The 12,534-nt window shown below is 39.8% G+C and overlaps 1 protein-coding gene across 8 annotated transcripts in view; it reads right to left on the bottom strand.

Moving 5' to 3' along the window:
* The window catches only part of FAM135A (family with sequence similarity 135 member A), a 154,044-nt gene that overhangs the window by 92,571 nt on the left and 48,939 nt on the right, over nt 1-12,534 (bottom strand). For all 8 annotated transcript variants that reach the window (XM_010371564.2, XM_030928629.1, XM_030928627.1 and 5 more), the window contains 2 exons: nt 1,275-1,414; nt 1,091-1,161 (listed from right to left, as the gene is read on the bottom strand). In XM_010371564.2, the coding sequence (XP_010369866.1) occupies nt 1,091-1,161; nt 1,275-1,414 (211 nt within the window). The remainder of the gene's footprint in view (nt 1-1,090; nt 1,162-1,274; nt 1,415-12,534) is intronic.

The raw sequence follows: 12,534 nt of genomic DNA, 5'->3' as shown, positions 1-12,534 counted from the left end.
ATTATAATAAACCCCAAAAGATATTTCAAATTATTTTTACTCCACAAAATTTTATTAAGTGCTGCTCAAAAACAAACAGGCTATTGTTTATTTTAAAAAGTAAAACATATCTTATTGTAGATATTTAGTATGTCATTAGATTTATACATACTAAAAATGTGAAACAATGCCATGAAAATTATATCCAATTACACTTAAAAAAATTCCATCCATACATTGTAACTATCTATAGGTAATGAACTACCAATTCATTTCAGCTTATTCCACTTAAAGAATTCTGACTTGGTTAAAAAAAACCAATAAACCCTTACAAAATTCTTTGTAATGAACAAGTATTACAGAGGGACAGTAACTACCATATAAAAAAAACTTTTTTCTCATGATAGTGAAGAGGACATCTAAAGTAGCCCTTTTAGTAATGTGACTTTTTAGTTACTTATCCCACATGCAGTCTGAATTTATATATCATTTTTGAGAATTATTGCTAAAACTACATTTGAGATGGGGGAAAAAACTCGTGTAAATAAAATTGTTAAGTGAACCTCTGATTCTTGTTTTAAATGAACACAAGCAAAATTTGTCCCTAAAACATACGACTGCATGTCCAGGTGTGTGGGTAAGTTGGAGGTAGCCAATCCTAAAACTTCCTCAAGGATTCTGGAAATGAACTACAATAACTGTCAAGTATGTGTCATCAGTCTTGATAACTCTCAGAATATCAACAAAGTACTACCTAAAGAAAGCATAACTGATGTCATCAGGAAACATTAGCCAGTGATAGAGTGGAAAAGAGTTCAATTACATTTAAATGCCTCATGGTAGTGGTATTAACAGTGCAATTTCTAGGAGCCAGGAAAAATTGTTCCATATTTCTTTAACTTCTCTGGTTTTGTTATCTGGAGATCATGGATTTAGCATTGGCAAAAGAGAGCTGGCCTAACCATTTTCATGAAGTTTCCCCAGAAAACACACACAGTTCAAGACAAGATAGGGATAGGATGAATTTTAAGAAGAAAATGGGTAATCTAATAATAGCAAGTAACAGTCATAAGTGCCTAAAGGTTTTTTAATTGTTTGATTAGCTACTTACGAATAATCTCCATCTGTGAAGTGTAGATCCAAGGATAATAGAAAATTCATTTCCTCAAGGGTTTCTTCAATCTGAAAAGAAATTACACTATGAGATACTTTTTGAATCTTTATAGAAAGTTAGAAATAACACCTTGAGGCATTACAAAAAATATTCATATAAATTAATATAAAGAGATATTTACCTTTCTTTCATCCAATAACATTTTTACTTTGAAGATCATAACATCATTTAAAACAACCTCTTCATTTTTGTACAAAATTTGAAATGTTTTACTGCAAATTAGAGAATCATGAACTGAGGCTGGAAAGGCTAAAGTCATACCTAAAACAGATAAGATATGTAATTGACAGGTAAACAGTAAAATATAAGACAAGCAAATTAATACTTGTAGTTTAAAATACTATATGTTTAATTATATTACTATAGTGTCATTATCAATTTATACTGCAGTATTGGAACATTTCTGAAAGTTTACTTATTTCTATGATTAGAAAATAAATAAGTACATTATAACTATTGTAAAATTACTGTATGACATCTTAATCCGAAAGGTAAATGAGGAAATATCAAAGTAGAAATTTTAGAGGGACCAACTGATCTGTATACCACATTTAAGAAAGCAATTTAGTTTTCCATAGCTGAATAGTAAAGAACTTGGTTGACCTTTGTCCTGGTTGCTAGAAGTTCAGCTCTGAACACTCGGAATGAAGAATTTGGCTGGCCTTTGTCTCCAGTTTCTGAGAAGTAGCCTGTAAATCCTTGGTGGCCCCTAGTTTATGCTAAAGACATGACTCAGGATGGGGGCTGGCCACATCACTAAGACCAGCCATGTGATTAGAGAGTTGAGCTTTGAGCCTAGTGATGTAACCTCAAAATCCAGAGAGGGGAGAAGAGCTAAAGACTGAGCAACATGGGCAATGATTCAATCAGTCATGCCTACACAAGGAAATATTAATAAAAATTCTGAACATTGAAGTTTGGGTGAGCTTCCCCGGTTGGCAATACTCTGCGTATCATCACATACTGGATGTTCGAGAGGAGAGAAGTTAATATGTACTGGCTTAATGGGGAGAAAACAACGGAAGCTTCACATCTGGGACCCTCTCAGATCAACCCTATACAGGTTCTGATTTGAATCCTTTTGCTACAATAAAGCTGTATTAATAAGTACAGCACTATGCTGAGTTTGGTGAGTGGTTCTACTGAATTATCAAACATGAGGGAATAATGGGAACCCTCAAATTTGTAGCCACCTCTTCACAACTGTGGGTAGCTTGCAGACCACTAAACTCATGGCTGACATGAGGGGAGTCTTGTGGAGGACTATGTCCTTACCATTTGAAGTTTGGTTTTTATCTCTGGGTCACTGATGTCCACTCCAACAGCCTACCTGCTGTTATGATCTTATTACCCTGTCCTGCAGAAATAACAATTGAAACTAGAGACCAAAAAGAAAAGAAAAAAAAAAAAAACAGAAAAAGAAACTAGAGACTAATGTGGGTTTGGAGCTCAAAATGGGATATAAGACTCCAACTGGAGTAATGAGGATATCTACATAAGCTGGTGGATGTCAGTCAAAGGCAGGGAGCCTCTGCAGACCAGGGAGCGCAGGGTTCAAAGGCCCACATGAAATTCACATGGGGTGGTGGCCTGATGTCAGAGCCTGTGTGGAGTGAGGAGGGCAGCCCAGAGTAAAGTGTCAGAACCTGAGCAGGATGAGGAGGCAATCTAAGTGGAGGGGTGACTTCCAGCGAGGCATTGGGAGCCCAAGCAGGATGAATAGGGTAACTACAAGGGAAGGCACCTCAGGCTGGGGGGCTGGAACCCAAGTTAGATGGAGAGGGTGTCTTTACAGAGGAGCAGACTGGTACAGGGTGTGTAGGAATCCGAAAGGCATAAAAAGACTTCCATATGGGGGTGGGAGTGAAGAAGGGGGTGGGCAGAAGTAGCAACCTGACACACTACTGGAATCCAAGTGAAGTGAGGAAAAGGAGTTCCTGGCACAAGGCCTTACTGAGATCAAGCAGGGTAAGGAGGGGGTCCACATAAGGGAGTGACCTTGCATAAGGTGAAGCCCAATGAGTTCAAGGAGACCATCTGTGTGGGAGAAGAAGCAGTGACAGGAGATTGGCAAATATAGAGGACTGATCAAATAAGGAAATATATTAAAGGATAAGGGGAGCCAGTTTTCTTACCTATCGGGGAAAGGATGTACACATATGGAAAGGAGATACAAATATAGAATGAGTCCCATGGTACTGGATTGAAACTGAGAGTACTCATATGAACTTACGGTTTTCACCATATATTTAGATAAAGACGTGTAAATTTGCATATGTATGTGTAAATGTATAGGTGTATACAATGTACTCACTATCTTTGTCCACTCAAATGGCCTGGGAGTAGCACAACCACAAATGTTAGTCTTTAGCACTATTCTCCGCTAAAACGATTCACAGCTTTGCAGAAATAGTTGGTTCCAAAGCTGGGGCACAGACAAATCTGGACCATCTTTTTATACTAGAAAGTAAGGAATTGATTAGAGAATGTGGGGACACAACAAAAGGGCATAGAAACTAGTTGAAAGAGAATGCCCCTGGCCATATATCTGGGACAAAGTGAGCATCAAAATAAATTATGACAGTAATGGATTAACATCCATTGAGTAAACAGAAATCCGTACGTCCATACTGATAGAAATAAATAAGCGAATGAAAAAATCAGAAGTTTAAGAAACAAGAGACATTAATTGCAAAGTGAAAAAGAGTAATATCATAGTGGAGAAGCTGGAAAGAGAGCACTTTAATTAAGTGATCCAAGTTAACATTATTAGGAATTGGATAAATAGAAACCATGTATCACCTAACAGGATGTAACAAGAAGAACAAGCATCACTTCTGAGATATTCCTGTCAAAAACACATAAAATGAATCTAATCATGATGAAATTGTTAACCCATGCAAACTGAAGAACATTCTAAAAAATAATAGGTTTGTAGTCTCTGCAAAAGTGTCAGGGTCTGGCCAGGAGGGGTCCCACGCCCACGGAGCCTTCCTCATTGCTAGCACAGCAGTCTGAGATCTAAACGCAAGGCAGCAGCGAGGCTGGGGGAGGGGCGCCCGCCATTGCTGAGGCTTAAGTAGGTAAACAAAGCCACTGGGAAGCTCAAACTGGGTGGAGATCACAGCAGCTCAAGGAAGCCTGCCTGTCTCTGTAGACTCCACCTCTGGGGACAGGGCACAGCTAAACAACAACAACAACAACAACAGCAGCAGCAGAAACCTCTGCAGACGCAAACAACTCTGTCTGACAGCTTTGAAGAGAGCAGTGGATCTCCCAACACGGAGGTTGAGATCTGAGAAGGGACAGACGGCCTGCTCAAGTGGGTCCCTGACCCCTGAATAGCCTAACTGGGAGACATCCCCCACTAGGGGCAGACTGACACCCGACACCTCACACAGTGGAGTACACCCCTGAGAGGAAGCTTCCAAAGTAAGAATCAGACAGGTACACTCGCTGTTCAGCAATATTCTATCTTCTGCAGCCTCTGCTGCTGATACCCAGGCAAACAGGGTCTGGAGTGGACCTCAAGCAATCTCCAACAGACCTGCAGCTGAGGGTCCTGACTGTTAGAAGGAAAACTATCAAACAGGAAGGACACCTACACCAAAACCCCGTCAGTACGTCACCATCGTCAAAGACCAGAGGCAGATAAAACCACAAAGATGGGGAAGAAGCAGGGCAGAAAAGCTGGAAATTCAAAAAAGAAGAGCGCATCTCCCCCTGCAAAGGAGCGCAGCTCATCGCCAGCAACAGATCAAAGCTGGACGGAGAATGACTTTGACGAGATGAGAGAAGAAGGCTTCAGTCCATCAAACTTCTCAGAGCTAAAGGAGGAATTACGTACCCAGCACAAAGAAACTAAAAATCTTGAAAAAAGGGTGGAAGAATTGATAGCTAGAATAATTAATGCAGAGAAGGTCATAAACGAAATGACAGAGATGAAAACCATGACACGAGAAATACGTGACAAACGCACAAGCTTCAGTAACCGACTCAATCAACTGGAAGGAAGAGTATCAGCAATTGAGGATCAAATGAATGAAATGAAGCGAGAAGAGAAACCAAAAGAAAAAAGAAGAAAAAGAAATGAACAAAGCCTGCAAGAAGTATGGGATTATGTAAAAAGACCAAATCTACGTCTGATTGGGGTGCCTGAAAGTGAGGGGGAAAATGGAACCAAGTTGGAAAACACCCTTCAGGATATCATCCAGGAGAACTTCCCCAACCTAGTAGGGCAGGCCAACATTCAAATTCAGGAAATACAGAGAACGCCACAAAGATACTCCTCCAGAAGAGCAACTCTAAGACACATAATTGCCAGATTCACCAAAGTTGAAATGAAGGAAAAAATCTTAAGGGCAGCCAGAGAGAAAGGTCGGGTTACCCACAAAGGGAAGCCCATCAGACTAACAGCAGATCTCTCGGCAGAAACTCTACAAGCCAGAAGAGAGTGGGGGCCAATATTCAACATTCTTAAAGAAAAGAATTTTAAACCCAGAATTTCATATCCAGCCAAACTAAGTTTCAGTAGTGAAGGAGAAATAAAATCCTTTACAGATAAGCAAATGCTTAGAGATTTTGTCACCACCAGGCCTGCCTTACAAGAGACCCTGAAGGAAGCACTAAACATGGAAAGGAACGACTGGTACCAGCCATTGCAAAAACATGCCAAAATGTAAAGACCATCGAGGCTAGGAAGAAACTGCATCAACTAACGAGCAAAATAACCAGTTAATATCATAATGGCAGGATCAAGTTTACACATAACAATATTAACCTTAAATGCAAATGGACTAAATGCTCCAATTAAAAGACACAGAGTGGCAAACTGGATAAAGAGTCAAGACCCATCAGTCTGCTGTATTCAGGAGACCCATCTCACATGCAGAGACATACATAGGCTCAAAATAAAGGGATGGAGGAAGATCTACCAAGCAAATGGAGAACAAAAAAAAGCAGGGGTTGCAATCCTAGTCTCTGATAAAACAAACTTTAAACCATCAAAGATCAAAAGAGACAAAGAAGGCCATTACATAATGGTAAAGGGATCAATTCAACAGGAAGAGCTAACTCTCCTAAATATATATGCACCCAATACAGGAGCACCCAGATTCATAAAGCAAGTCCTTAGAGACTTACAAAGAGACTTAGACTCCCATACAATAATAATGGGAGACTTCAACACTCCACTGTCAACATTAGACAGATCAACGAGACAGAAAGTTAACAAGGATATCCAGGAATTGAACTCATCTCTGCACCAAGCAGACCTAATAGACATCTACAGAACTCTCCACCCCAAATCAACAGAATATACATTCTTCTCAGTACCACATCACACTTATTCCAAAATTGACCACATAATTGGAAGTAAAGCACTCCTCAGCAAATGTACAAGAATAGAAATTATAACAAACTGTCTCTCAGACCACAGTGCAATCAAACTAGAACTCAGGACTAAGAAACTCAATCAAAACCGCTCAACTACATGGAAACTGAATAACCTGCTCCTGAATGACTACTGGGTACATAATGAAATGAAGGCAGAAATAAAGATGTTCTTTGAAACCAATGAGAACAAAGATACAACATACCAGAATCTCTGGGACACATTTAAAGCAGTGTGTAGAGGGAAATTTATAGCACTAAATGCCCACAAGAGAAAGCAGGAAAGATCTAAAATTGACACTCTAACATCACAATTAAAAGAACTAGAGAAGCAAGAGCAAATACATTCAAAAGCTAGCAGAAGACAAGAAATAACTAAGATCACAGCAGAACTGAAGGAGATAGAGACACAAAAAACCCTCCAAAAAATCAATGAATCCAGGAGTTGGTTTTTTTGAAAAGATCAACAAAATTGACAGGCCGCTAGCAAGACTAATAAAGAAGAAAAGAGAGAAGAATCAAATAGACGCAATAAAAAATGATAAAGGGGATATCACCACCGACCCCACAGAAATACAAACTACCATCAGAGAATACTATAAACACCTCTACGCAAATCAACTAGAAAATCTAGAAGAAATGGATAATTTCCTGGACACTTACACTCTTCCAAGACTAAACCAGGAAGAAGTGGAATCCCTAAATAGACCAATAGCAGGCTCTGAAATTGAGGCAATAATTAATAGCCTACCCACCAAAAAAAGTCCAGGACCAGATGGATTCACAGCTGAATTCTACCAGAGGTACAAGGAGGAGCTGGTACCATTCCTTCTGAAACTATTCCAATCAATAGAAAAAGAGGGAATCCTCCCTAACTCATTTTATGAGGCCAACATCATCCTGATACCAAAGCCTGGCAGAGACACAACAAAAAAAGAGAATTTTAGACCAATATCCCTGATGAACATCGATGCAAAAATCCTCAGTAAAAAATACTGGCAAACCGGATTCAGCAGCACATCCAAAAGCTTATCCACCATGATCAAGTGGGCTTCATCCCTGGGATGCAAGGCTGGTTCAACATTCGCAAATCAATAAACGTAATGCAGCATATAAACAGAACCAAAGACAAGAACCACATGATTATCTCAATAGATGCAGAAAAGGCCTTTGACAAAATTCAACAGCCCTTCATGCTAAAAACGTTCAATAAATTTGGTATTGATGGAACGTACCTCAAAATAATAAGAGCTATTTATGACAAACCCACAGCCAATATCACACTGAATGGGCAAAAACTGGAAAAATTCCCTTTGAAAACTGGCACAAGACAGGGATGCCCTCTCACCACTCCTATTCAACATAGTGTTGGAAGTTCTGGCTAGGGCAATCAGGCAAGAGAAAGAAATCAAGGGTATTCAGTTAGGAAAAGAGGAAGTCAAATTGTCCCTGTTTGCAGATGACATGATTGTATATTTAGAAAACCCCATCGTCTCAGCCCAAAATCTCCTTAAGCTGATAAGCAACTTCAGCAAAGTCTCAGGATACAAAATTAATGTGCAAAAATCACAAGCATTCTTATACACCAGTAACAGACAAACAGAGAGCCAAATCAGGAATGAACTTCCATCCACAATTGTTTCAAAGAGAATAAAATACCTAGGAATCCAACTTACAAGGGATGTAAAGGACCTCTTCAAGGAGAACTACAAACCACTGCTCAGTGAAATAAAAGAGGACACAAACAAATGGAAGAACATACCATGCTCATGGATAGGAAGAATCAATATCGTGAAAATGGCCATACTGCCCAAGGTTATTTATAGATTCAATGCCATCCCCATCAAGCTACCAATGAGTTTCTTCACAGAATTGGAAAAAACTGCTCTAAAGTTCATATGGAACCAAAAAAGAGCCCGCATTGCCAAGACAATCCTAAGTCAAAAGAACAAAGCTGGAGGCATCACGCTACCTGACTTCAAACTATACTACAAGGCTACAGTAACCAAAACAGCATGGTACTGGTACCAAAACAGAGATATAGACCAATGGAACAGAACAGAGTCCTCAGAAATAATACCACACATCTACAGCCATCTGATCTTTGACAAACCTGACAAAAACAAGAAATGGGGAAAGGATTCCCTATTTAATAAATGGTGCTGGGAAAATTGGCTAGCCATAAGTAGAAAGCTGAAACTGGGTCCTTTCCTTACTCCTTATACGAAAATTAATTCAAGATGGATTAGAGACTTAAATGTTAGACCTAATAATACCATAAAAACCCTAGAAGAAAATCTAGGTAGTACCATTCAGGACATAGGCATGGGCAAGGACTTCATGTCTAAAACACCAAAAGCAACGGCAGCAAAAGCCAAAATTGACAAATGGGATCTCATTAAACTAAAGAGCTTCTGCACAGCAAAAGAAACTACCATCAGAGTGAACAGGCAACCTACAGAATGGGAGAACATTTTTGCAATCTATCCATCTGAGAAAGGGCTAATATCCAGAACCTACAAAGAACTCAAACAAATTTACAAGAAAAAAACAAACAACCCCCTCCAAAAGTGGGCAAAGGATATGAACAGACATTTCTCAAAAGAAGACATTCATACAGCCAACAGACACATGAAAAAATGCTCATCATCACTGGCCATCAGAGAAATGCAAATCAAAACCACAATGAGATACCATCTCACACCAGTTAGAATGACAATCATTAAAAAGTCAGGAAACAATAGGTGCTGGAGAGGATGTGGAGAAATAGGAACACTTTTACACTGTTGGTGGGATTGCAAATTAGTTCAACCATTATGGAAAACAGTATGGCAATTCCTCAAGGATCTAGAACTAGATGTACCATATGACCCAGCCATCCCACTACTGGGTATATACCCAAAGGATCATAAATCATGCTGCTATAAAGACACATGCACACATATGTTTATTGCGGCACTATTCACAATAGCAAAGACTTGGAATCAACCCAAATGTCCATCTGTGACAGACTGGATTAAGAAAATGTGGCACATATACACCATGGAATACTATGCAGCCATAAAAAAGGATGAGTTTGTGTCCTTTGTAGGGACATGGATGCAGCTAGAAACCATCATTCTTAGCAAACTATCACAAGAACAGAAAACCAAACACCGCATGTTCTCACTCATAGGTGGGAACTGAACAATGAGATCACTTGGACTCGGGAAGGGGAACATCACACACCGGGGCCTATCATGGGGAGGGGGGAGGGGGGAGGGATTGTATTGGGAGTTATACCTGATGTAAATGATGAGTTGATGGGTGCTGACGAGTTGATGGGTGCAGCACACCAACATGGCACAAGTATACATACGTAACAAACCTGCACATTATGCACATGTACCCTAGAACTTAAAGTATAATTAAAAAAAAAAAAAGTGTCAGGGTCATGAAAGTCAAGAAAAGACTGAGGAATTGTTCTAGGATGAAGGAGACTAAAGAGACATAACAATTAATTACAATATATGATTTGGAACTGGATCATTTTGCTATAAAGGACTTTACAGGGACAACTAGCAAAACTTGGATGGGGCTAAGGATAAGATGACAGTAATGTGTCAGTGTTAATTTCTTGAATTTGATGGGTATACTGGGGTTATGCAGGAGAATATTCTTTAAAAAAAAATGATGCACTAAAATATTTCGGATGATGTAGCAATCACATTGGCAAATTACTGTTACATGGTTCAGGAAAAAATTCTTTATACCGTACTTGCAACTTTTCTGTAAGTTTGAGATGCTTCAGGAAATATATACTTAAAGGGAAACCAACTATACCAGAAACTCAACTTCTGAGTATGTTAAAGAGCTGAGAAGGGAAAGAAATTTTACTCAATAAAAGTAAATTTTGTTTAAAGCACCCAGGTAATGTGAGTTGAGAATCCACTGCCTAAAGAAACAAAGTTTTCTCTATTGCTCTTCCCTGAAGATGCTGCTTCTCTCTCAATACTTCCATAAAACTTCTACCACTGGGTCTGGAGCTTCTTTGTTGCTTACTGATGCTTTCAGACATTCTTTGTCTCTCCTCCCTAAAACCACTTATACCACTGGCTTTGAATGTCCTGTGATCAGACAGTATAGTATTACTCACTATCTTGCTCATTTTTGTACTCTATAAACCCTGGGAAGCCTTCATTTCTTAAAGGCTTTATTTCCTAATTTAAGGTCACTTTTTCAAAAACTAGTCTAGCCATAACTCTTGGTGAACTCAATAGCTATGTAGGTAAACCTTCTAATTTTTGATCTCCTGGGTTCCTTTTCTCCTCTTTTTAAGTGTTCTTGCCCTCTAACCCTCTCAGCCGTCACTCCTGTGATCATTCCTTAGACTTTTATATTACTAATGACTGCAATCCATCTGTAATCTGAATTTCTTTTTTTAAATTTCCAACTTTTAAGTTCAGGGTACATTTGCAGGATGTACAGGTTTGTTATACTGGTAAATGTGTGCATGGTGGTTTGCTGCACAGATCATCCCATTCCCCAGGTATCAGGCCCAGCATCCGCTAGGTATTCTTCCTGATCCTCTCCTTCCTCCCACCCCCTACCCTCCAACAGGCCCCAGTGTGTGTCATTCCCCTGGATGTGTTCATGTGTTCTCATCATTTAGCTGCCACTCATAAGTGAGAACATGTGTAATGTTTGTTGTAATGTGAATTTCATCAACCTCTCCTCCCATACTTCCACCTGTCTTTCTAGTTCATACCCTCTAAGACCACAAGTTCAATAATCCTTTGACCACATTTAGGAGTAGATTCCATGAACTGTACTCCTTTTCATTATCCCATTTCTTTTAATTCCTTTTTTCCTTACCCATCTTAAATCTTGTGATCCATCATTATAATACCCTTGCATATAACATATTAAGGATATATGCTACTCTTGCTTTGTCATATTGACCTGGATAAATCCCAACTCCAGCTCTCTGCCCAATCCATTACTTGTACCCACAAACTGAATGTGCCTGGAGAAAAATACACAGCTATCTTGACTGGCTATACTTTAAATTTATGACTATTAATTTCAAGTGGGTCTTTACTGCTGCCTAGCAATCACACTGTATTTTCCAAATCCATTTTATGCCCATATTCTTAGATGACTATTTCATAAATTATTTTCTCTCCTCAAACCTAGCCTTCAGTCTCACTGATAAATTTGGTTCTTATTTCATGAGAAAATAAAAATAGGCTGGGCGCGGTGGCTCAAGCCTGTAATCCCAGCACTTTGGGAGGCCGAGACGGGGGGATCACGAGGTCAGGAGATTAAGACCATCCTGGCTAACACGGTGAAACCCCGTCTCTACTAAAAAAATACAAAAAACTCGCCGGGCGAGGTGGCGGGCGCCTGTAGTCCCAGCTACTCCGGAGGCTGAGGCAGGAGAATGGCGTGAACCCGGGAGGCGGAGCTTGCAGTGAGCTGAGATCCGGCCACTGCACTCCAGCTCGGGCGACAGAGCAAGACTCCGTCTCAAAAAAAAAAAAAAAAAAGAAAATAAAAATAATCAGAAGTTCTATAAGCTCTAATACTGGATCTACCTGCAGATGTACCTAGACAAACTCCCTATTTCTCTGCTCCCCTTTCTGGCAAAACTCAAAAGCCTTTGCTATTTAGTGTGTTTGATTCATCTCCCATTCTCTCTTCAGCTCATTGTGTGATAACCAGCCTCTAAAATGGCCTCCAACGATTTTCTTCCTGGTATTCACACTATTGCATAATCTCCTACAAAGGACCAGGGTTGATCTATGTGATAGAAGTGATAGCAGGGGCTGGGCACAGTGGCACACGCCTGTAATCCCAACACTTTGGGAGGCTGAGGCAGGTAGATCACTTGAGGTCAGGAGTTTGAGACCAGCGTGGCCAATATGGCGAAATCCTGTCTCTAGTAAAAATACAAAAATTAGCTGGGTGTGGTGGCAGCCACCTGTAATCCCAGCTACTTGGGAGGCTGA

This window comes from Rhinopithecus roxellana, chromosome 4 (assembly GCF_007565055.1).
Source record: "Rhinopithecus roxellana isolate Shanxi Qingling chromosome 4, ASM756505v1, whole genome shotgun sequence".
NCBI classification, from domain to species: domain Eukaryota; kingdom Metazoa; phylum Chordata; class Mammalia; order Primates; family Cercopithecidae; genus Rhinopithecus; species Rhinopithecus roxellana.
The sequence above is the reverse complement of the archived record's forward strand: the minus strand, read 5'-3'. Positions and strand labels throughout refer to the sequence as shown.